Source organism: Falco punctatus, assembly GCF_963210335.1.
Source record: "Falco punctatus genome assembly, chromosome: 17".
In the NCBI taxonomy this organism is placed as follows: Eukaryota; Metazoa; Chordata; class Aves; order Falconiformes; family Falconidae; genus Falco; species Falco punctatus.
In genome coordinates, this window is record NC_137597.1 from 6,930,144 (window position 1) to 6,955,692 (window position 25,549).

Here is a 25,549-nt window from a genome sequence, read left to right on the forward strand (position 1 = left end):
TCATGGGCCAGGGGCTGGGTAGGAAGCACCCCTCTCACTGGGGAGGGAAGATCTATTTGCTGTTCCTAAGCTGACAGCAGGTTAAAAACTCCATCTCATCCACCCAGCCACTGGGAAACCACCAGGCACAGTCACGTTGAGCTAAATTAATGGCTGCAAATTAAGAGATTTTACAGCTGCAGCACTGTACCTGACAGATCCGTGCTGTGGCTGGTTTCAAACTGGGTCTTCTTGCTCTGATACTGGGTGTTAGTGATGAGCAAGCTGCTGTTGAGGGCTTCGAGCTCCCTTGATAGAGAGGCAGTCTCATCCAGAAAATGAAGATCAGGATTTATGCCTTGGACCTGCTCTCTGGGAGAGAAAAAGCAGAAAATGTGAGTTCAAGTAGAGAGCAAAGCACCTGTAGACAGAGCAGGGCTCATCTGGGCTGGGACACTGCCAGCACCCGGTGAAAAGGCAATTCTGAGCCCAGAGAGCTGGCAGCCAAGGACACGCTGTGGCCTTGCAGGTTTGCAGAGGTGGCAGAGAGTGTGGCCGGGCTGCAGCTCCCCCACACCAGGCCAGCTCGCAGGGCTGTGCCCAGCCAGGGACCAGGCACACTGAGTAAGCCCTGAGGATGCTGACTATCCGGAGCCTGTCCGCCAGCCTCCTGCCTTTGCAACATTTTGCACAGGACAGGCATATACGGAAGCACTGTCCTCTTGCAGCCCTGGTGACCTCATGAGCAGAGCAAGACTTTCAGGTACAGAAAGAAATCAGAACACATGCAAGGAGCTCAGTAAGACGAGCGCACAGACTGAAAAAAGCCAGCAGCTCCTCCCGGCTAAGGGATGCACCCCATTAGCAGCATCTTTCCCTCACCTGATGGCAGCGAGCGCACTGCCCACCTGGGCAAAGCTCTGCTCTGTCACAGAGGAGTGGCCGAGGATGCTCTGCGCCTGCTGCACGTTGGCCTCTGCCTGTGAGAGGCGGGGGCCGAGGCGGGAGCCCCCACTCCCCAGGGGCATCCGTGAGGTGGAGTTGCTGAGGCCAGCCTGGCGCAGGCGCAGGCGCTGGATGTCCCCGTCATAGGCACGAAAGCAAGGGTGGCACAGCTCGCAGCCAGGGTAGGTGTTGCAGTGGCCCCGCTGGCACTGGTCGCAGCGGGGGCCAGTGACACCTGGGCGGCAAAGACATTGGCCCGTGGTCTTGTCGCACCCCACATCCTCAGTGCCCTGGAAGTCGCAGTCACACTCTGGGTGATGGAAAGGTGGAGAGATATAGAGGTGAAGCCCACCAAAAGGCAAGAAAAAATGAATTTATATATAGAATGATAAAATGGTTTGGGTTCATCTAGATCTAGACCATCTCTTTCCCAACCTCTGACATGGCAGGGACACCGGCCACCAGCCCAGGTTGCTCCAACCTGGCCTTGAACCCTTCCAGGGATGGGGCACCCACAGCTGCTCTGGGCACCCTGTGCCAGCATCTCGTCACCCTCACAGTGAAGAATTTCTTCCCTATATCTAATCTAAATCTCCCCTCTTTCAGTTTAAAGCCATTCCCCTTGTCCTGTCGCTACATGCTCTTGTAAGAAGCCCCTCCCCAGCTTTCTTGTCAGCCCCCGTATGTATAAAACCAGACCCTGTTAATTGGATGCGAACACAATCTAAAGCCCAGCTCCACCAGTCAGACCCTGCAGCACCTGGGAAGAAGGTGGCATGGCAGAGGAACGGGAAGAGCCCCCAAGCCCAGCAACTTGCCAAGCCCTTGACCCTGCAGAACCAGACCAGCATGGCCAAGGGGCTTGCCCAGGGCTGCTGGGAGGGTACTGGTGGATACTTGGAGATGGGGATGAACTGGGAGATGGGGATGAACTGGGAGACTGTTCCAGACAGGGAAGCTCTCTTGCAAAATAACGTGGGAAATGTTGATGTCAGGACATGGGCCAGGTGCTCTTTCCCAGATAACCTCTAATTTCACAGCGCTAAGAAACACCACGTCAAAGCGAGATGGATGCTCCCTACCTGTGCACCCTCTTTGGATGACTCCGTAGTGCCTGTCTGGGCAAACCTGCATCTGCATGGCAGAGCACGTCCGTCCCGTGAAGCCTTCTCTGCACGGACACTGTCCTGTGAACTGGGGAAAGAGAAACACATCAGGGAGACCCAGCTCTGGGCACTTTCCAGGGAAAGCCCTCCCTCGACTGCTCCCAACACTAAAGCCAGACAACCTCTATTCAGCCTGCGCCCCAGGACATGCCCGTGCTGCTCCTGCCAGGCTGCAGGCTCGGCCACAGCGATGCCAACAGTCTCTGCACAGCCCAAGCACCGCAAAGCGGAGTTTTAAGCTTTGCTTCAAAGACAAAGGAATAGCCCATAGGCAGCCACTTTGCAATCCCAGGTCTCCTCCCTGCACTGAGCTCATTTGGGACATGTCTTTGGCTCTTAGAATTTGTCACGGTTTTGTTGAGGTTTTTTTTTTTTTACATTTTACTTTAATTTTCCCAGTTGTCTCTTAAGCCTGAAGTGACACACACGCTTTTCTTTGACAAATGAGGATAATTAACTTGCCTCGCCTGAATGAAGATCTCTTATTAGGACTTACTTTCTAAATATCAGGCCTTTTAAAATGGCTTAATCGTGTCTCAATAATTACTACCTTCTTTCATTTTCCTGAATAGCCTGTCATAGTGTTTTCTAGGAAATGGAAAAAGGAAAATAAGAGCAGGACATACCAGGGAACCGACAGCCCTTTTTGTGGAGGCTCCCATGGATGGGATGGGAGGGGATGATGGAACCATCCAACAGGTGGTTTTGATGCTCTAACGATCCCCAGTGGGGACACGGCTCCGTTGGCCATGGCACTCGGCTGCGCAGCTCAAACCCACCAGAGCCACCAGCAGCCCTTTGCAGCAGCATTTGCAGAGGTGGGAAAGGAAGAAACAGAGCAAGCTTGCAGGTGCATGCATGAAAGAAGGCAGGGAAACGAAAAAGAAATATTGCTGAAAGATGCTGAATCTACCCTGAGGATGCTCAGGGTGGGCTGGGTGGTACCTGGTTGCACTGGGGGCTGTGGGAGCCGTGCGGGTGGCAGCCACAGGGCTGACAGCCCTGGCCACTCCCCATCTCCCAGTGCTCGGCCGCACACTGGTCGCAGTCGTTCCCCACCACGTTGGGCAGACAGAAGCACCTCCCCGTCTCATCGTCACAGGGCATGTCCTGCCGCGTTCCCAGCACGTTGCAGGTGCATCCTGAAACAGGGAGGGTTTTGTCATATTAAAAATGGGTGCAGAGCATCAGCCCAGCTTCCCACAAAGCCAGGTCCACAGAAGGACCTTGCAACCACCCAGAGGTGAGCTCTTCTGTCTCTCCCTTCACACCTGCGCGCTGCACAAAGGACCCACAGCCCTGCTCTAACACTGTGCTAACCCCTCAAGCGCTGCAGCAGGACTCAGCACCCCCAGAGGCCTCAGCTTCCCTCCAGCCCAACCTTTGCTTTTTTGCCAGAAAACCTCCCTTTGCTTTTTGCCAAACCAATACCTGAGGCAGCCTGAGCAAGGAGGTTTTATAAGCCTTTGCAAAACAGGCCTTTGACTTGGAAACCCCAAATCAAAGCTGGCCAGGAACCAGATCCCGTTCAGATTATTAGGATTCCTCATCTTGAGGATGCTGGGCACAGAGACGGGGTGGGAGCAGGCTGGGAAGCAGGGGGTGTCTCAGAGTATACTCACTGCGGCACCCCATGGGGTTGGCGTTGGCCAGCTGGGTGAACCCCGGCTTGCAGAGGTGGCAGCGGTCCCCCTGCACATTCTCCTTGCACATGCAGCGCCCCGTCAGCGGGTCACAGATGGAGCCCGGCATGGTGCCATCCGGGTCACATTCACAGGCTGGAAACATGCAAGAAATAGGATGGCTGAGGGGAGGCCGGGGGCTCCAGGAAAGGTGCTATGGGGGGATAACTGGGCACTCACGCAAACAGGCTTCAGGATGGGTGAGATCTTGCTGCTGGTTGCGAAAATAGTTAGTTTTGCACTGCTCACAGTTGTTGCCTTCAGTGTTGTGCTGGCAGTCATCACAGACACCCCCGCTCACCCCTCCGCTGGCACGGTACAGCTCCGGGTCAAAGCGGCACGATGCTGAGTGACCGTTGCAGTTGCACCCTAAAAAAGCCCAACAAAACAGCCCAGGTAGTGCTGCAACCCTGCAAACCCCTCCGGCAGCGGCAGCTGCAGCACTAGAGGGTGCCCAAGTCCCCTGTGTGACACGGTGACACCCGCTCGCTGCCCCAGAGAAAGCGGCATCGGTCGGACAGTGTGGCTGAGCACTGGTGCAGTGCGTGAGCCAGCACCACCCGCGCGCAGCCCTGCGGAGCAAAGCCCCGCGTGCAGACGTGTCGGGGGTGCCTTTTGCAGGGACCCACATTAACATCCCGCCCCACAAGCGTCCCAGTAAAAGGTCTCGGAGCTGGCTCCCGTTGCTCACATCTGGGAAGGGTTTAGGAAAGGTCTCGGGAAGAGGAGCGGGGAAAGGCACTCGCCGTACTCTGGCACTCGTGGGGATCGTCGTCCTCCGCGGGTGCCCACGGCCGGTCATTGTAGAGGGCGGCGCAGCGATCGCAGTTGGGACCGGCAGTGTTGTGCTGACACACACAGTGCCCGTGGACCTGCTGCAGAGATGATGCTTTAGCCCTCCTGGATGGGAGCTGCTCAGTTCAGAGCTTCATCCTCCCCCCACCTTCCCAGCACACGGCTGGCCCGCTCCTGCCCCCGCGCAGCCCTGGCTCCCCGCACAGAGATGAAGCTCCAGCACCCAGACAGGGCTGCAGCAGCACCAGGGACAGGCTGCTCCTCACTCGCAGTGACAGGGTGATTCCCACCACCTCTACCACCCACCCAAGGACAGCCATGATCAGCGGGCAATCATAAGCTGAGGCCAGGAAGATCCCACAACAGCTAACAACCTGCACTGGCAAATCCTCCTGGGCAGGAAGGAGCCTGCTGAAACCTCCTGCACATCCCCTGCCCAGCCAAGAGACCCAGTGCCAGCAGGAGCAGTTGCCCCCAGAGCATGACCTCCCACAGCCACTGAGCTTTGGAACTCCTTATAAAGCCCCTGCACCTTCTTCCCAACACAAAAAAGGTGGGTTTTTTTGTGGGGGTAGCACAGGCTGCTGTCCCGTGGCCACCACCCCATTGCTGCAGGCAAAATGAGGCAGTTTCCCCCAGTTATACGCAGACTCCAGCCAGAGGAAAGACTCTCATATCCCACCACTGGTCATCCCAGTCAAGGTTTCCCGAGGAGCTGTCTCAGGGCATGTGATGGAGCTTGATACCACAGAGCTCATCTCTAGGCTTTTTGCTTTGCCCAGGTGCTCACCGCAGCATGCAGGTCTCCCGAAGAGTCGCAGCGGTCAGCATGTCCGTGGCAGAAGCAGCTCCCCAGCACCTGCATCTCCGTCACAGCGTAGAAGGTGCTGGGCGAGTGGTAGCCCTGGCGCGCTATGTGGGGGAGCTCGGTGAAGTTGATCCGCAGGTTTGTGAACTGCCCCAGCCCTGTTGGGGATGGAGGAGAGGGGTGAGGGCAACAGCAGGCACCCAGGCACCAGCTGCAGAAGGGCACTGCAGTTCACGTGGAGGGCTTGGAGCAAGGGACAGAGGCAGCTGCACAAAGAGCAGCAGCTGGAGTCATCAGCAAAGACCAAACGCTGTTCCTTGCCACCTCGGAGGCACCAGGGCAGCAGTCTAACATGCAGCTCAAGGCCCTGTTTGCAGAGAATCTGCTCCCCCATGGGGTTACCCTGTCTCAGCGCTCTCCATCACGTCTAAGAAGAAGCACGAGGTGCATCACCCCTCTTCTCCCTTTCTCAGATATGAAAGAGGCCAGTCACTTACTGTCAATGGTCTGGCTGTAAGAGGTAGTGATGGTAGATGCCAGGTCTTGGACACTGAATTTCACCTTAGAAGGAAAAAAAATATGTTAAAAAGCAGGAAACACAAGGTGCTTTCTTCTTATGCTCTGGGAAGCACGTGCTCTGGACCTGCCTCTGCAGAACATCACATAACACAGCTAAAAGACTTCAGAGCTGCAGAGGATTTTGCAAGGAACCAATGTAACACCTCGCTTGTCATAAAGCAGTGAGGGCTTTCCTCCCAGAGGAGCAGGATTCCTCCCAAGGACTCCCATTAGCCATGCTAGATGTCCACAGGCTCCATCCCTCACCAGGTGTAATAGGTGTAAAAGGCTTCCAGGCCACCACGTGTTTCTGCAGCATTGCACAGACCACCCACCCCAAACCCAGGGTCATAGCAGGGAGAACGGGCACACGTGGCAGTCCCTGCTACAAAACACCACAAATCCTACCTTGCCGCCATGCAGAGGGTACCCCTGCAGCACCTGGCACCGAGCATCCTGCCAGCTCTCCGGGGAGCCCCGGGGGATGTGGGGGAAGGTGGCGGCGCAGTCAGAGGCCAGGTACTGGTACACCTCCCAGGTCTTGCCAAAGTCAGTGGAGCGCTCTATCAGCATGGCAGCGGGCAGCAGATACTGCAGAATGGGGAAAGAGGCACATCTGTAACACCATACATCCCAGCTGGCTCCCACCCTGGGGCCTAGGGATGCCTTCCTCCTCCTCCTCCCTCCAGGCACAGGTCTCAGGAGGGTGCTGGGGCAATCCCCTCCCCTGCAGTTTACCAACAACTTGTGGGTCCCCACCTCCCCTCGGTCAGCCCTGCTGCAGCCACAAAGTACACACCAGCACCAAGGAGATTCTTCAGCAGACATTCATGGGATGGGAACCCATCACCCTGCTCTGCTCCTCCCAAGCAGCCGGGAGAATGGCCATGAAAAACAGGGAGAAAGGAGGGATGGGGACCCTGGCGTGCTTCCTATTAGGAGCCCAAAGGGAGCTGCGCACTGTGAACCCCGCATCTCGCGGAGAGCCAATGGGGCCCATCTGCCATCATCTGTGACCTCCTCACAAGCAGAGATGCTGCACACAAACCCTGAAGTGAAGCACGATGCTGCTGAGCTGGAATGTCTGGTCCAGGTCCAGCTGCAAAGAGACGCGCTCGATGCCTGCAGGTACAGAAAGGCAGCTTCAGAGGTGCAGACTGAGGGCTTCAAGGAAAATAAATTGCTTCGCTGCCTGAGCCAAGTCAGTTATTTTCTCCTTTCCTTCCAATCTATTGATTCAACACCTCCTGCTCTTCCCTTCGTGCTGTTTACTGCCAGGGATGAGGAGCTGTAGTGTCCTGGGGACCTCAGCGTGCCCAGTGGTACTCACCATTCTGGGACTGCCACCAGCGCGAGTGCCCGGCGGAGGACAGGACGTTCTCCACGCGGTGGCCGTTGTAGGCGTGCGGCAGCCGTGAGTCACACCTGCAGCATCGCATGCTCCACTGGAAGAGAAAGAGCAGGTGGAAGTGACTGTCCTGGTTCAGTCAGAGGGAAAGACCCCACTGCAGATCCTGCAGGCGAGGGGCCCAAGCGTAGCACAGACTCAGCATCAGTAAAGCTGGTTTATTAGAGACGTGAAGAACCGCAATCAGCAAGACTAATGATACACAGGACTCAAGCTGTCTCCTTCACACCCCATTAAAAAACACAATTCATGGTTTTATGGACTGAAAACTAAAACCAAAATGCTTTCGACTAAAACACATTTTTGGCAAACCACCACAAATGCCTTTTTTAAGCAAACTCCCTGTTTTCCACAATGACATTGCTTGTTAGAAAGCTCTTTCCAGCTTTTCAGGACCAGTTTGCCTTTTCCACACAGCCGAGGGGGCTGCTTGTTTGGGTGAACAGAAAGGCCTTTCTCTCGCATCCAGAAGCCTTGGGCGATGCTCAGTGCCCCTGGGGAGCAGAGCGGGAGCAAACAGCTCAGCGGGTGAGAAGTCAGCGGGTGGGAAGTCGAGTGGCTCAAAGTTCAGCCCATCACTTGAGCAAGTAATTCAAGGAGCAAGCAGAGATGTGGCACAGAGAACACGGGAACAGGAGAAAACAGGGTCCCTGAGGAGCAAACAAATACCCAAATTTTCACTAACCAAGCAACGCTCCGTGCAGCCACTAGCATGGGGCCGCACGAGCAGGCTCAGAAATGGGTAGAAAGCGGCAGGGAAGTGATTGAGCAAGAGATGGGGAGAGGGGAAGGTCCAAACGCTGGCCAAGGGGAGAGGCAGGTGCAGGGTAGAGGGTAGGCAAGCAGGCTGGGCGAGGACCACCACACAACAGGGGGTAGGCACCCAGGTGAGGCCAAGGTGGGGAAGGGCAGGTCCCAGAGGGATGTTAGCATAGGAGGTGATGACAGAGCCTGCAGCAGCATCCCATGGGGGACACAGGCAGGCCCTGTCCAGAGCGCTCAGTACCACCCATGCTCGGAGTGGAGCAAACGCAAGGGGGTGCAGAGGCTGCCAGGGCGGGGAAGGCTGGTACTCGAGGCACAAAACGAAGGGCTTGGCATCTCCAGCCTGATGAAATGGAAAGGAAGAGCAGATCCCACTCTTCACAGAGGCTCCCAGGGCTGCGCACTGAGGCGGACAGAGCTGGTCAAGCCATGGGATAACGCTGTCCCAAAAGCAAAAGTGATGTAAAACATTTCAACTAGAAATTGCAGTTGCCAGCGGCCTGGGCAGCAGCCACCCAAACGGGGCAGTGGGACACGCGCTTCACACCGACACGTCCCAAAGCCTGAGAACTTGGGGAAGATGGAGTGTGGTGTTTGCCAGCGATGGCCAGCGCTGGTCTCAGCGACACAGGACAGGACGGCCCAGAAGGGTCATCTTGAAAGGAAAGCGGGTTTGGGGGAGAGGAGGGGAGCACGTCCGGCACAAAGCCTAACCGCCGACACGGGGAAGGCAACACGATAACCCACTGCGAGGGCTGGCAGTTGCTGGGGTGGCATAAGGTGACACCAGAGACAACAGCATGTTTGGGATCCCAGTGATGAGATCAGCTTTCAGTGGGGGAGCGGAGACACTGCGTGACAAGTGACAAGTAGCACTTTATAATCACCTCTGTGCCAAAATCTTTCCATCTGATACGTACAAGAAATCAGCCAATTCCAACCCCAACCCCAAGGATGACCCTACACACATGCTGGGGTAGGGAGAGATCCCTGCTCCAAGAGGCAGCGGGAGGTGGTGGCCAGCGGGCCACCAACATTTCTCGTTTCCCTTTTAAAAGATTAATTCATGGCTTACATGTATTGCCTTACTCTTGAACCAGGCTCATCTAAGCCAGCCAGGTCGCTTATTCCTACAAGAAGGGACTTGGCTTCATAAGAACTTTTTTTTTTTTTTAACTTCAAGAAAAATTAACAGAAAATTTTGTCCAGAGTTACCTTTTTGCTTGCTCTCACACAAACCCACACAAGGAGTAGGCTGCCCTTGACCAGAAAGCACTAACTGGTACCACACCAGATGCAAAGCTGCCCAGGCCATGCTGATGCCGCAGCAGCAAGCGGCACACGGCGAGGGGGCCGGGCGGCACCAGACAGATGGGAGCTCAGGGCATGGATTGGGTTTAGGAACTAAACCCAGACCTGGGAACCTTTCAGCAGTTAGGCAGCTATTGAGGAGAGATTGTCACTTTAAACTGATCTGTTTCCATAATATTTTCCACAGTCTTTATGTTCTCTGTCTATAAATATCCCACACAGGAGTTAGCTAACTACAATATTTATAACAATATTGCAAAGTAAGCAAACAGAGAACTCAAAAATATATAATCATGCAATTTCCCTGGCTCTCCCAACTCCTCCTGGCTCTGCCAGTAAGAATCAGTAATAATATAATCGGGTCCAGGCAGAAAAACTCATTTCAGATAATGACTACTAGCAGCAAATTGTCAGGAAGCTACAGGAATTATCCACAGAAGTAATCTAGCAAACAATTCCTAATAATGATTAAACTTCACAACAGTTCTGACTGTGATTAGCAAAGGGAGAAGAAAGGCTTTCTGCAAGGGGAAAGGTTAATCTCAGCTAAATTATTCATTAGGAGTGATTCATGCATACTTATTAGACCATTCACACGGCCAAAGTCACAAGTGCCTTCTAGTAGCTACAATGTGATCCTGGCAACGAAGCTGCAACCACACTTACAATGCTGCACCAAGTCAAAATGGGGCTTAAACTGTGAGACAGACCCTCCCCAGGCAGCCAGGGAGCTGAGCTCCCTGCAAAAACCTGCTCCTATTTTTTCTCTTCCCCCCACCCCCGCGTTTTTTTAATTAAAGCTAAAATTAACACTAGAAGCAAAATCCATTTCACGTCCTTGGAGAGAATTGTGAAACCCCTCTGTTGCACAACAGCAGGATTTGCTATTCCTGACTGTGACTATATGTCTCAAAGTTCCTCAGGACAGAGGGAATTACCAAAAATGACAGCCCACCACCGGGCTGAGATTTCCCCGGCTCACACCTTTCCCCAGCTCCCCCCTTCCTGGTTTTTTCCCAGCGTAGCAATGGGCTCAGTAGGTCCCTCGGAGCTGGGCTTGCCGGGAAAAGACTGGGGCTGCTGGGCTACGTGACAAATGGAAACGAAGAGGTCACAGTCTAAGCTGGGTCACCGACCTCCAGGGCAGCCCTGGGCTCTCCAGCACGTCGTCCCCTCCCTGCCAGGCACCGAGCGCCCCAGCCCATGCGGGACCGCAGCAGAAGGGAGTCGGTACGTGTCTGAGCAGCTATGGGTGTGGGGCTGAAAAGGTCTACAGGAAGGTAAAAGAGGTTGTAGGTCTGCGTGAAAACCACTGATTGCCCTCTGTGCCTCCAAGCTACACTTAAGAGTTGCCCACAGTACGGGTTATGGAGGTTCAGAGACTAAAGGAAACTCATCCCAGCCTTTGGAAAGGTAATCCACAACGCTGTCATTTTGGAGGGAAAGTTAGTATGTTGAGAATAAACAGATTCATGTCTCAGAAATAAATGGTGGAAGGAAAAAAAAAATAGCCATGTAGAACAACTAGCTATTGTAAAAATGCCCTTACAGTACATGATGCGCTGGGATACTCCTGTGTGGCGCATGCAGGTACAGGGGTGCAGAGCCAGCCCTCACCCGTGCAATCTCCACAGCTCCGCTGCGGGTTTTTGGTGCTCTGCTCCTGTTCTGACCTTGTGAACCAGCTGCTGACCAGCCTCCCATGCTTCCCCACTCATGCAGGGGCAGAAAACCTCAAACAATTTCAAGCTGATGGACTCTGACCAAAGTATTTTAAGTAGCTTTAGCTGCCATTTTAATATGAGTAGAGAGCCCTTGAAATAAAACCTCCTGGCATAGGTGCACAACCCAAAATAAACTGAAGCTATTCATCAGCAAAAATGGGAAGCTGCTTCTCTCCAGTCATGAAATGAAGACCTTTCATAGCTGCGGAGACCTTGGTGGCTCCGCATTTAGCCCAGCTGCGTGTCAGTGAGAGGCACTGTGTCAGTTGGGCTCCTGGCACGCAGCCTCCCATACGGCAGCCTCGTGTGGTCTTGCACAATTAATATTGTATAAGGACAGTGATTATAGTTCCTAGTGTATCTGGGGACAGTCTGGAAAGCAGTGGGAATTTATCTGTATACAGAGAGATCAAGGGTTATTAAAAAATAGGGTGGGCAGCAAGAATAAGTTGCCTTGGGAGCAAAGGCACCTGTTAAATGCAATTCTCTCTTTCAACCCGTTTTCATTCCCTGTTAACACCAGCTGCAGGACACCGCTGTGCCAGACTTGCAGAGCAGCGCTTGTCTCACCTGCAAAGCACCCTATACATTTCCCATGGGAAGAGGTGGTAGAAGTTACCCACGGTTATGGCATCACAGCTGAACATCTCAGTGAGCAGCTGGTGTCTGCTGCACTGGACTGCTTTGGGTTTGAAACACCGATCTGTCTCCTAGCCGTAACATCTAATGTCACATCCTTGCTTGGCTAGTCAGAGGTGGCACTGGAAAACGAGCTCCAAGGCCATGCTCAAAACACAACTAGAGGGCTCTGCCCCTCAGCTTGGTTTTACTGGTGACCCCCAAATTCAGAGGCACCAGCAGAGATGGGGAAGGAGACACAAGGTGCACAAACATCCTAGGTATGGGCTTTAAGGAAAAGAAGTTCATTTCCTTTGCTTAAACGCAAGCATGTGGGTGCCTGTTTTCCTCACCCCGTCTGTTCTCACATCATTTTCCCCCAGCAAAACTTCATTTTAAATCTGCCAGGATGACAGTCTGCAAAACCTATACTGCACCAGCTTATCTCCACGCCCCGCACACATTGCCGGGGTCCTGTTGCCTCTGCAACTTCTCTGCAAGGGAATGACGTGATGTCTCCCAGCATATGTGTCAATTTGCAGTCATGTGGCAAAAAAGATACAGAGAAGGGAAGAGTAGGAGGAAAAAATAATGGGAAATAGGGTTTTTCTTCTGCACATTCACTGCAAGTAGGGACATATCCCTGCTGCAAAGAGCGGGGTGTGTCTGAATGCCAGAATAAGATAAGCACTAAGCAGCAACTCCTGGTTGCTGTATTACCTTCAACAGGTCGGGAATACAAATTATTCGGTCCAAACCCCTGACATGATGTCGCAATACCCCAAACCAGAAGCCCTGCTTTGAGCAAGGCATTGGTCCTCCTGCAGTCCCGTCTGACCATGGTTATTTGACGATTTTGTGGATGCATTTTTCTGTGTAAAAAATCCTGAGTTTGACTGACGACGTGGGTCTGGAAAGCAAATGAGCTGGGAGGCACAGTGGCTTTTCAGCATGCTCTCCCCTGTTCCAACATGCCTAGGGCCCGCTGAAGCACCCAGCAGGCAGCATGTCTTGGATCAGTACCGAGCTCCCCGACTGACTCATGCAGGTGGGCAAGCAGATGTAACCATCAGACGCTAGCAATAAAGCAGGCAGAAGCATTAGTCTTGCACATACGCTCCTCCACAGACATTGGCCTGTATTTTTGGAAGCAACCAAAGACGACTCAGTGCTGAGACACCACAGGGAGAGATGCTACAGACCAACTCCTGCCAGGCAGCTGCGACCATCTGTCAGCAGGAGGAGGAACCCACTGCCATGCCAGGAGCTCTCCCGCCCCGTGGCTCCCACTCCCCTCCCACCAGCTCAGGTACGGATTCGGTTTCTCCGGTGCCTCTCAATTCCAACCCTGATGACCCCACCTCACCATGACACAAGGGGTAATAAAGGTGACTTCCCATCCTTCATCCCTCACATTCACCAAGTGCCCACGAAAAGCAGGTGAGAGAAGGCAGAAAATCTTTGTCCTTGACCTTATGCAAACAACATTTTAATATCCAAAACCTCCCAGGGTTGGGGCACGAGGACCCACGTAGTCACCCCACACAAACTGCTCTGCTGTAGGATGCAGGAAACGGAGCAGCCACACAAGCACAAGGACACCCAGCTTCGCTCCTCTCTTGCCTATTCTTTGGCAAAAGATTTCACAGCAGCATGCAGGGTATTTGAAGAATCTCTTCTAGATTAAGAAACCAACCAGAAAAGCCTGTAGCTATTCTCCAGTTCTGAATATGTCTTTAAAACTGAAAGCATCGCACAAGCCCAGAGGAAAGAGATGCTCTCCCTCTAGAGAAGCACTCATCTCGCGGGGTGCAAACACACAACGGCACGGGTACCCAGAGAGCCGAAGGTATGCACAGCCCTTGTGCTGTCACCTGGAAGGGCCGGGCCAGGCCAGGGCACTTGGGAACCTGCTAATCCACGTGAAAGCCACACCATGCCTTCCCTAGCTAGAGCTAGGCAGTGTGAGACGCTCCATATTCCTACCAAAGTGCTATACTTAGCATTTAAATAAAGAGATTAATTAACTGGGCCATGAAACACACCTTGGTCAATGAGCTGCTTTCCACATACACCAGCGCCTTTACAACTCCAAATTCAGACTCACTTATTTTTCTATTTTATTTTCAGTTTCCCTCTTGGCTTTTACTTCCCCTGCTGTGTTGAACAGCCAGTTCCCAAGCGCTAAATGATTTCCAAGCCAGAGCATTGGTCTGCCTGGTTTCCACCCCCATCACTTTTCTAATCATCGCTGCAGTCCCCTGCGCTATAAATGGCAATGCTGAGTGTCCCTCCTGGATTTCGCTAGACTGAGCCTACAGCCAAGGAATGGAGCAATCAGTAGTGCAAAATATAAAGGTTAGAGGGATTTGGAGCCGGAGCAGACAATGGAGCAGAGGCTGAAACTGATGCCCACTGTGAGTGACCCACCAGGATTGCAAAAGAGGACCCTGGGGGCGGCGTGGGCAGGCAGCGGGGCCAGACAGCACGGGCCCGCCAGCTGGCACCGCCACACCAGCCAGCAAGAGCAACCCCTCATCCCATGCCCTCTGCTGAGACTGCAAAACCCGCTCCAAATCTGTACCTATTTGGCAACAAAACGAGAGCGAGGACTGTAACAAAATAAAAAAAGCCATAAGAACCAATAAATTCTATGTGCTTACTTTTTATGGGATAAGAATAGGAAAACTGAGATCAGGGGACTAATTTTTGCTTAAATTAGGTAATTAGAAAAAGAGAGGAAAAAATTAGGAAATGCTCAATGCGTGGGGATTTCTCCTGCAGAGATAGGAGCTGGTATACTGAAAGCCCCCATTAGCCATTACAGCTGCAGAATGGAACTAAGGGTCTTTGAGGAATTTGCTAGCAGTAATGATGAATCTCTCATTTCAGTGAAGGACAGGAACACATATAAGAAGCAAAGTCCCGTTCCCAAAGCTAGAATTGGAGAATCCAGTTCAACGTACCGGCATTAATTGTTCCATATTCCATTTAACTCTGGTACTCATAAGGCAAGGTATAAGGAATATGAAAACTAAATATTTTAGGGGCTTGAAGACTAGAAGAGACTGCTGCAATCCTGCTCCCTGCCTTCCTCCGCAGTACCACCCTGAGCCCTCACTCACTACTTCTGCAGCGAGTGGATCATTTCTGTTGGAGGTACAACAGCCCTCAGAGAGATGCGCAGCTCCTGCTTCAGAGATCACTGGTGATGCCGGTGACCACAGCTGAAGACCACTCTCTCCAGGCCAGGCAAAGGGGATAACTAGCCCACTCCAGCTGGCATTAGGACAACCAGCTTCATCAGGGTTTTGCAGACACTTGCTTCCCACAGTACAAGCCTCCTCGCCACGTGTCAAAGGTCAATGTTAAGCGAAGATTTCAGAGGTACATGTATGTACAACGTTCCTCAAGTATAAACAGAAATGAGGAAGAAAAAAAGAGATGAAGTCAGAGCAGAACTAATTGCTTGCTTTTTTCCTGTCCGTGGGCCACGGCACCTGCATGAAGCAGCAGGGGTTTGTGAACAGCCCTGCTCCCTGGGAGCAGCAAAACAGCTCCCAAAAAAGCGAGTGGGAGCCTGAACGGCGGAAATGCCTGACCACCACTGTCAGCCTGGAACACGAGCCGGCAAAGGACAGACGCCGCAGCCAGCCCAGCATCCAGGAGGATGTGATGCTCGCACCCCTCAGGGCCAGGGACCTGCCTCAGCTTCACACCAGCCAACAGCCACCCCTGAGCCCACAGAGGAGTGAAAATCTCTCCGGCCCAGGAGAACACCACCAGTTCTGCAACAAATCCACTTACTGCCACGTCTTGGCCTTCAACTTGAAAGGGACTTAAAACCCAAAGAAGGCTGCCTTTCTCTAGCTGGATTTCACTGTAGAAAACACTGGAGGTCTGCCATTTCCTTTCCTCTCGAGCATCTTTTCCAACACCCTTTTCGCCTGTCCTGCATTGAACCCTCTCCCTTTCCATCTCCTCCCACGGCTCTCACAGGGTTAACATTGCCAGACTGACAGAAAAAAGCTTTAGGAAGGGACACCACCCCTGCAGCTTTCAGCTCGGTGCTCGGGCAGACTTATCCTTAAACTCTTCCTCTGATCTGGTGGCAGCTTTGGAGCCTGGGAACCCGCAGCTGGCTGAAACGTCATCCTGCCCAGCGTGATCTCCTGCCCCCGCACAGCCAGCGTAATTGAAAACAGTTGTTCAGCTCAGGAGCTTTTCCAAGTCTTTGTGAAAGACCTGAAATGTTCCCATTTTTGATGAGTGAAATACGAGTCTAACTTATAACTAAAAAGTCTGGGGATAGGAAGGCTTGGGATATTTCGGATGCAAAAGTTTCCTTTGCCCCCAGTGCTTCGCGCCAGAGCTTTACTGCCCTTTCCCTGCCACTGCGTTTGTGCTCTGCTCCTCTTCTCAACCATTGGGATGGTAGAGAAGGGCTTGAGGGGACACCAGAGATGGTGCAACAACCCAGCACGGTTGGAAGGGGGATAAACACCTGAAACAGGTTAAACGCATCCCTGCAAAAGGGTAGGAAGGACAGGATGGGTAAAGGCACTAGATCCCTACGTGAGGTTTAGGAGCGCAGAGGGAGGAGGTGAACGTACCTCTCCGTGGGGTGTGCAGTACGTCTCGGGCTTGGTGAGGCCGCAGGTGGAGGAGGCTCTCAGGAGGTGGACTCGTCCCAGCAGGACATCTCCAGCGGGGGGGTAGCAGGCTCCACGGGAGCAGGCTTGCTGTGCGCCCGGCAGCTGCGGGGCAGCTGGAACAGCAGGAAAACAGGACTTGGGGTTGTGTCAGGGTGGCACGCAGGCATCAACCTGCACATCGGCTGTTTTCTACAACAGGCCGACTACAAGGTCATGCCTACACATGACCTACACAATGCATATGGCAAAAAGGACAAAGGTACTTTGCCTCTGAATTACCTTCAGTTTTAATATGAAAAAGGCACTTTTAAAGTGCTTTGTATTAACAGTTATTTCTGAAACTCTTCTTTGCCATGACCCCAGCGTTTGGGCTGCAGGGATGCTCAGGTCCCTGCCCATCATACTGAACAGCCCTGTTTGGTGGCCCCTGTTATATACCTGCACAGCCAGCCCCATAGTGGGTTGCTCAGGTCAGAGAGCAGCCTTTTGCCAAACACCAGCACCATTATCAAACACCGGTCTCCCAGCTGCTGCCACAATACTGCTGCTAATACAAAGCTTACATTAGGAGTGTTTCTGTTTAGTCAGCTTCCCCCGTATCCTTTCAGAAACACTGGATGGTGAGCCTTACCCAAGAGGACAAACACTGCCCACGGCCAAAGCTGGCAGCGTGACTCCATGCTGCCAGGGACACACCTAGGGAAGAATTTTCAGCATGAGCAAAAATGAGCAGAAAATGCCAGGCTAAAGCTCAGTCCAGGTCCTCCACGTTCCTCCTCAGTTTACAGGGAGATAATTTCAATTGATCTACAACAGAATAAGATGGGTGAAAAATCAAGAATAATTAAGAGGACAATCAGATGCTCAGATTATATGTAATGTACAAAGAATCCCAGCCTTTCATCTAACTCATGAAGCATGCACAAGATTCCCCTAAAGTCCGTATGAGATTGCCCTCCTCCCCAAACACTATCTTTGGATCTTCATGTTATTGCTGAGGTGAACCACAGGTACCAGCACAGCACCTTGCTCGCAGCAAAGCTGGAGTTGCTGACTGCCCGGCTCCGTGGGGACATGGAGAAGCCACAGCCCCCAGCACCGCGATGTGCCATGGGCAGGGAGCCGGCACCAATGCCAGGTCGCAATGCAGGGCTAGAGACGATGCCCTGAGGAGCATGAGGTGCACACACACACACAATACACACACGCACACACAACACACACAGGCACACTCCCCATACACACCCCCACAGCCACCTCTTCCCAGGCACACCACATTTTCTGTCCTCCAGCCTCACCCTTTGCCCTGCGTTTCCAGAACCGATTCCAGATCAAAACTCGCCAGCACACGCGATGGCCCAAAGCCGCGTTCTGTGAAAAAAAAACAACTCTTAAAACTCCCTGCAGAATATGTGTCTCCTGCAGGGTCTCTGTGGCGAAGCCCGGCGGGAGAGTGCAGGGGAAGCAGTGCCGCCAGCACACCCCCAGCAGCCAGAAACCTCACCCCGTCCCCGGTCCCCGCAGTGTCCTGCACGTCCCTGGTTCACAGCAAGGGCTCTCCCCCTCCGTGCCGCCGGCAGCCGGCCTGCAACCGCCAGAGCCCTCTGAGCCCCGGCCCTCTCCTCTCCTGGCTTTTAACACGCGTCTGCCTCACCTGGGAGAGAAGGTGCCTGTGGGTGCAGTAACGATAAAGGGAGTGATTCAGGGATCCTCAGACATACACGCCCAGTTACCGTATAACTCATGACAGCTCCTAGACAGGGCGCATGGCCGCAGACATAAATCACTTCAGACGAGGATGACGGCAGTGTAAGCCAGGTAACCAGCAAGTGAAAGCCCATCACAGCTAACCCACCCGGGCTCACATGGCCACCACCAGGACACCACCAAGTCGGCTTGAAACCAGCTCCCTCCAGAGCCCCGGCACGGCTTTACCCACCCGCTCAGGTTTTGCACATTGTGCTTTGCATCGTGATGGCAAGGCAGTGCTGCTATCAGCACCTCAACCTGATCATTTAAAGCCTAATTTGGGATGTCCACGTGAACTGTAATCACATCGTGTGTTCATATATCAGACTTCAGTGCGAAGGCGACCTCAAGCACAGCGCCCGGGTGTTACAGGCAGGTCACACAGCCCCTCTCCAGTCCGCAGCACTGGGATTTCTCAAGAGACAGGATTACCCAAGAGGTCCTTGAGAGTTACCTACAAAATGCAGTCCTGTGAACTCATCAGCAGTCAAAAAAGTCAGTGTGCCAGGTTTTTTAAGATACAGAATTCTTATTTGGGTACCTCGCTGCATGCCAGCTGATGAGAAACCTTTCTCCTCTACTTCAGACTTAATTTAGAGCTCTCTTGCAATTTCTGTTTGAGTGGTCACTGGTGCTTTACATGAGTATTAATGGAAACACTATCAGAAGTTTATTTGTTTTACTGTGCCAGCAAAGTACCAAAATTTTAACAAATGTGTTTAAACTGAGGGTGTTCAGTGAATGCAGCTGGGAGCGCAGCTCAGCAGCTTGCACACACAGCCACCACCACCACCCCAGGCACTGCTGACATGCTGCATTTCAGCTGAACCAGTTTTTCATCCCCAGAAAAACTTGCATCAAGCCTTTTCCATTTACTTTACTGAAACAACCCCAAAATCACATCCTCTCCCATACTGCTCAGCGGCTGAGCAGAGCACAACAGATGACTCTGGATCTTTGCTCCTGTTGCTTTGCTGGCGTGTGCTACCTTCCTCCCCATTCCCCATGCTAGCAACACAGGCATGTGCAAGCCAAGGATCAGAAGCTCAGAGAAAAGGTATATAGGGAGCTGAAAAAAAAAATATTGTCCCTAAGGCTACAATATGTGAAGCACTGGCTCAGCTTCGCCTCCGCTGAGGTGTGCCGGCAGCTCGGGTGTGCCTGCCCTTACCCTGTTACTGCTCAGCAATGCAGTAACACCACATTCCTCCTCCTGCAATGATGCCTCCTCCCCATCTCACCTGGCAGTGAAAAGGAAATGGGAAGAAACACTGGAATGTTTTACAGAGAAATTGAGAGATGAGACGAGCCGCGAATTGCCGTCACCATTCCTGTACTCTGGCCGTGAGCGGACCCACATGCAGTCAAACCCATCGACAGTGCAACCTCATGCAGCCAAGCGCTAACCACCCACCCCAGCCTCTGCAAGAAATCCCACCAAACCCTAGCCTCCTCCTCTGGTGGGTGACTATGCTGGAGAAGGCAAAGGAGAGGAAGATCTGACTGATTTGGGTTTCTGAAAGGCTGCTGGGAATGCTGGAGGTGGCACTCCTGCAAGCCCTGGGTAAACATCCACTGCTGGGTGCCTGCTCTGCCCCGTATAAAACCGTACCCTAAAGCAGTGGTGGGCTAACGGGGAGGCTGAAGCTGCTCTTGGGAAGATTGTAAATGCCACCTATTGATTCTGCCAGAGCTCAGCAATGTTGAGCATTAATATGCTCTGAAATGGTGATGCTCCACCCCAAATTACTGTAAAGCATGGGACACTGCGATTCTGCCACACAAACAAGAACTGCGAAGTGCTTCCTCAATCACAACCAAAATACCTTCATCACCTTCTGCTCCTCCAGCCTGCCTCCAGTGACTTGCCAAAGCAAGGTAATCCATCACCTGGAATTTCAGGCTCTGCAAGTTCAAACAAGAACAAAAGCAAGGAACAGTCTCATTTTCAAAATATCTACTGCAGATCAATAAAAGCACAAAAGAAAAAAAGCAGCAGTGTCCCCTGACACCGTGTTAGGGCAGGGTACATCCCATGAGTCGGAGCACCATTTTCTGCAGTTTTATTTGTTTCCCAGGGAAAGTCTTACTCAGCCCTCCAAGGCTTGTGGGCTCTGACAGCCCAGCACAGGCTGGTGCCATAGTAGGCTAAATGGAAAAGGCACTGGAAGTCCCAGCAGCATCTTTCTGCTCCTTCCCACTGATCACAGAGGATTGCTACAACATTTATATTTCATTTTTCATAGTGCATTTTTACTATTATGTCTCCTCTGTATTTAGCTGGCTGTGCTGTCTTGATGTGTCTCAATCTGTAACACGTCCTCACTCCCTGGTACCCAGGGCGACGCTGTCATCTGTCCACAGTAAAGCGTGCAGAGTACGGCCTGGAGCAGCACTGCAGCCCGATCTCCTGAATCCCATCAGGGCCAGGGGGCTGCATCAGGGATCCCCTGCGCCTTGTCTCTTCTCCAGGTTGAGATGTGTGACCAGCTCCTGAGGAGCTCCCACACCATCACCGAGCTGCTGCCTCCTCACACCTGGTGACATTGGTGCGGGCAGGATAATTTGAGCTCCTGCTCTGTGGTGCACGTGCGTGACCTGCTAAGCAGCTTCTCTCTCCTACCCAGAGGCACTTGTCAGAGGCAGAAAAGCTCCACGTTGTGCAATCCTGTACCCATGGCAATGGGCTGGCATCAGGTCTTCGTGCCAGTGGTGGGCTGAAGGGGACATAATTTAGAGGACCTTGTCCCTCCCACGCTGGTAGCAACCAAGAAAGGTGCTGCTGGGCTGATTTTAAGTTTCAGGTGAAAAGAGGTCACAGCATTGGGAACAGAAATGACACACAGCCAGCTGTTCAACAACCAATCTCCCTCCAAAAACAAGGGAGGGGGCAGAACAGCCCTGCCAGCTGGGGACACGTGTGTCACTCCGTGTCACAAGCTCACATTCTGCAATGGCTAATCCCTGCCAAGCCTCTGCATTTCTAACTAGGGTCCTCAGCCAGAGCCCCACCACCACGTGTGGTCACATTCCCCACAGTCTTTCTAGGCTCCGATGGCGGTGGAGCTGCAGCGGAGGAAGGCACCGCGGGTTCATCATCCTCGGGCAGCTCACCGGGTGCTGCACCCAGAGTGAACTCGGTAACAAATGCACTCAGGCGGCGGCAGCCAGAGCTGAAAAGGATGTGACTCCTGCATGAGTCGCTTTGTTTTACTTCTGATCAGACACTTGCTTTCTGTTTGAATTACAAGCATTTTACTCCTTCAGGAGCTTTTCCAAGGAACCCATCCGAGTTCAGTAGCTTTTGACTCAGCCAAGGTGTGATACCAATTAGTCAGCACTGACCAGTCTAGAATGATCATGCTCGATTAGTTTTCAACTTCTCTCTCTGGAGTTCAGAGGAACACAAAGGTAACTGGCAATCAGGGGCAGAGCACTGCATGCAAGAACACTTAATCTCTTGAAACACAAAACCTCCGTTAAGGAAAAAGGATGCTAACTGAGTATAATTTTATAGCTCAAGCATATCAAAATTAAACAATACTTAATGCTGCTGTTGCATTTTTCATTGAAGGATTAATAAATGCCTGAAACACAATTCCTGAAAGCACATTTGCTATACAGGTGGCTGCTATTACAAGAGGGGTGATTTGCTCAGTGATGCCGAGCAGGATCTTGACACAGGGGAGGGCAGACTCCAGAGTCCCAGTCCCTCTGGCCCCTGCCTTCCCAGATCTGGGATGAAACCTCCCGTGCTTTCCATCCTTAGGCCAGGTACTGCCTGCGTGCGTCTTGTTAGACCCACACAAACATTTGTGGCAAAAACCTGGAAGGTGGCACGAGACCTGGAGCTGGAAGTGGGAAAAGGGAAACTGGTTTTGTCTGGGGTAAGAAATGCTGTCCCATGTCATAACTTTTTGACAACTCTCTCTGCTGATTTCAGTAATAAAACATTTCCTCCACCTGATCTTTCATTCTCCATTTTAATTAAAACCTGACCAGCAAACCACCTCCTCATTCCAGCATATGCAGATGATCTAAAACACCTTCTGTGCTAATTGTCGTATTTTCTTTTAAAAGCGTTTCGGGAATTTCTAATGAAATTCCAATTCATGTCCTGAAAACGCTACACCTGCTCTGAAAGCGAATAAAACTTTGAACTGAAAACTGGCTGGCCTAGTTTAGTTTTAAATTCCAGTTACCCTGGGAGCAGTGCGCCTCCAACTCAGCCTACTTAAGCTGCTGCCGTCTTCTGTGGCCCCGCTACAGCATGCACCGGGCCGGTGGCAGCTAAAGCAAAGGCTGTCACTATTTGCCCTTAGGTCAGAATTTTCTTTTTTTTCCCTGCCAGCTCCCTTCCACATGCTCAGATGCACAGAAGCTCAGCACAGGAGCCCGCATTTATAGCTCGAGCATATCAAAATTAAACAATACTTAATGCTGCTGTTTTATAGGAGGCAGCTACCAGCAGCACAGGAGCCCGCACGGCGCTGGGGGTCTGTGGCTGCCCACCTCCCACAGCACAGCCCTCCCCAGGCACACACCGACAGGGCAGCAGTGCCGGCAGGGTCAGCGGGCTGGGAAGCCTGCCTGCTTCCACCAGGTTTGATAAAGTTATCCTTGCAGGGGAACATCTTTGTTTTTGTCACATCCACATTTTCTAAAGGGGAAAATATTCCATTAGGAAAGTGTCCGGCTGTTTTCTGCAGGATTTTGGCTTTTCCAGGCTATGGTGATGGAGCAGGGAGGGGGTCTCTGCATTCCTGCTGTTGCCAGCCCGTGAGCCCCTCTGCACAGCTACCCTGCCTCCACCTGCAGCCATCACTGGCAGAAAGTTTAAACCAATGGGGTATTTAGGAGCCCCCTTAAAGCCCTATATCTGCCCTGACACCGCAAGTGGTGACTGAAAAGGAGATCACGCTATTTTCTGCTCCTGGCTGCCAGCTTGTTCCTCCACCCACCTGCTGGAATTGGAACAAGGGACTCACCATGCATGGGGTTTGATCCTGCCAGGGTAAAATACAAGTGTTTTGCCCCATCTGTGCTCCCCTCCCCGGGTGGCACATCAGGCTGGAGCAGGTGAGCACAGCCCCACGTCCCAGCACTCACCGCAGAGCTCGCGCTTACCAGTGACAAAGTCCAGCAGAGCCTGATCCTTGTCCCACACGGACGTGTGGCAGATGAGGCAACACATCCTTCCACCTCAGCAGTGCTCTTGCTGAGACCCACTGAGATGATACTACGCTGTATTTTGGGAAATGCCTCCAAGAAGCAGAGGTCAGCTCAGTGTTTTGGCTCAAGTTTCCCCTCCACAACTCTACAAAACCCAGAGCCATGGGCTGGGCTTGGGAAGGGACCTCCAGTAGCCACCGAGGCCAAGGTGCCACTCGCTGTGGGGCTGGCCTCCCGCACTCACAGCTCTCGCACAAAAGTATTGTGTTAATTGCATTTGAATGTCTTCCTCCAAGGTAAGTAATACAAAATGAAAAAAAAAATATATTTTGGATTCAGACAAAGGAACTTGGCCAGGCCTTCCACAGGTCAGCTGGAAGACCACCAGGGTGCAAAACTGCACGAAAAGGGGTGATATTAGGTGCAAAGCACCAAAGTCCCTGTGGCTGTTTCTCTGTGACCTCCTCCTCTCCAGGAGGCAGCTACCATTCCTCCAGACGCCACAGCAGAGCTGGGTCACCACGGCTGAGCCACGTGGCCATCCCACACTTCACATTTACCTGGCTTCACTCTGTGCCCATCGCGGCTCGCGGGGACGCACCGAGCAGGCACACAGCACTTCAGTACAGCACAAACTGCTGGAGTAATGAAACCAAAGTTTTATCATTTTATTCATTTTTAATAGGGACAAGCCCTTAATATGGCTTGCTGGCCTTTGGGGTTTCCTTTTTTTTTTATACCCCATTTGACTCAAGTGTTTTGGGGGAACAACGCATACAGCATACTTGTGTCTGAGCAGGCCAGCTGTCCCAAAGATTCCTTGGAGCTTCATATGGAGATGCTCTGGCAGCAGGGGCTGGTCCTTACACCATGATTGTTTCCCTTCCAGCACCTCCCAGCCCCTCTCAGAGTAGCTCTCCCTGCCAAGCCACCAGCACGCACCCGCCGCATGGCCAGCGCCTGCCATGCCCCTGCGCAGGATGTGGCCATGCTGCCAGCATGGAGCTGAGCGCCGGCCAAGGGCCGCAGCTGAAACCAGAGCCGAGCCACCTGCAAGCCCCAGGGCTCACAGCCCGGGGAGCGACCCCTCTCCAGCCCTTCTGCAGAGCTGGAAATGCTCCCTGCTCCTCTCCTCACGCACACCCACCCATCGCGTCACTCCGGTGCTCTGGTTCCCAACGGCAGCACCAAGGTCATCCCTGTGCGAAACAAGCCGTGCAAGCAGGCGACTTCACTTTGGGCCCCTGCAGAGCTGCCCCGGCGCAGCAATGGTTGCAGCGCACCTTCGCCTGCACCCCCGAAGCAAACTCAGAGCAGCGTTACACGAGCTGGCAGCTCCAGCGCTGCGCACCAGGCATCAGCCGAGCTCAGCGCGTGCGAAGCCGGTGAGTGGAGCCAGGCTGCGGAGCATCGTCTCGCTGGGGCACTCTGAGCAGTCACACACCTGGGCCTTCCCCCAGCCAGCAATATTCAGGTTAAGCCTGAAGTGCTCACACCGCTTTACACATTCAGGCAGAGCCCTTCTTCCAGATGACGTTAAACTCCTACAGTTCTCCCAGCTATAAAGCCTGGTTTAATCAACGCTGCAATTAAACCTGACAACCTCCTTGTGCAGACTCTCCTAAATAAGATTAGGAACAGCTAAAATTAGTCTAATTTAGTGTTAATCATTAATCCTTTTATCTACTCTTAATCCAATTTAAATGTCCACACAACGAGCTTGCACAGACTTTGTTACTCAAATTCAAAACAAAATTGAATTAAATATTATTTAATTAAATCAACACAATCTGAGTGCTGCTATAAGAGGCATTTGCCACAGATGACTATCAGCTGCTTGGTTAATGCTTAGAATTATCCTGAGCTCTGTGCTCCCCCCACAGCTCCAGCTCTTAGTACTTCAGGATTGCACGGACATCTCCATCAGTATTTAATGAATTAAACAGTACCCTTCCCAGCCCTCATGTTAGAAAAGAGACCTTGAAATAGAAGGCTCGGGAGGCAAAGAAAATCCTGCCTCAAAAAAACAAAACAAACAAAAAAAAAAACCAAAACAAAAAAAGCTAAAACAAAACCAAAAAAAAAACACCTCAACTTTTTTTAGGCAAAATGTCACAACTCCAACACTTCACACTGACCTTTGTTTCTGGGGCTGTGTGCTGCACAGACACGCTGCTTTCAAGTGTTTGTGCAGGGCCTGAGCAGCTCACACTG

The 25,549-nt window shown here is 52.4% G+C and overlaps 1 protein-coding gene across 3 annotated transcripts in view; it reads right to left on the reverse strand.

Moving 5' to 3' along the window:
- Positions 1–25,549, reverse strand: part of LAMB3 (laminin subunit beta 3) — a 45,822-nt gene that overhangs the window by 8,091 nt on the left and 12,182 nt on the right. The window contains exons 2-17 of one of the 3 annotated variants that reach the window (XM_080367688.1): positions 19,990–20,068; positions 17,713–17,785; positions 17,046–17,110; positions 16,373–16,527; positions 7,264–7,378; positions 6,982–7,055; positions 6,342–6,524; positions 5,873–5,936; positions 5,358–5,533; positions 4,524–4,644; positions 3,953–4,141; positions 3,713–3,868; positions 3,036–3,232; positions 2,007–2,118; positions 862–1,234; positions 191–351 (exon numbers count right to left, since the gene is read on the reverse strand). In XM_080367688.1, the coding sequence (XP_080223814.1) occupies positions 191–351; positions 862–1,234; positions 2,007–2,118; positions 3,036–3,232; positions 3,713–3,868; positions 3,953–4,141; positions 4,524–4,644; positions 5,358–5,533; positions 5,873–5,936; positions 6,342–6,524; positions 6,982–7,055; positions 7,264–7,378; positions 16,373–16,527; positions 17,046–17,110; positions 17,713–17,785; positions 19,990–20,068 (2,293 nt within the window). Of the gene's footprint in view, positions 1–190; positions 352–861; positions 1,235–2,006; positions 2,119–3,035; positions 3,233–3,712; positions 3,869–3,952; positions 4,142–4,523; positions 4,648–5,357; positions 5,534–5,872; positions 5,937–6,341; positions 6,525–6,981; positions 7,056–7,263; positions 7,473–16,372; positions 16,528–17,045; positions 17,222–17,712; positions 17,786–19,989; positions 20,069–25,549 lie in introns of those variants that run through there. The other 2 variants (XM_080367689.1, XM_080367690.1) reach the window with 2 other exon arrangements.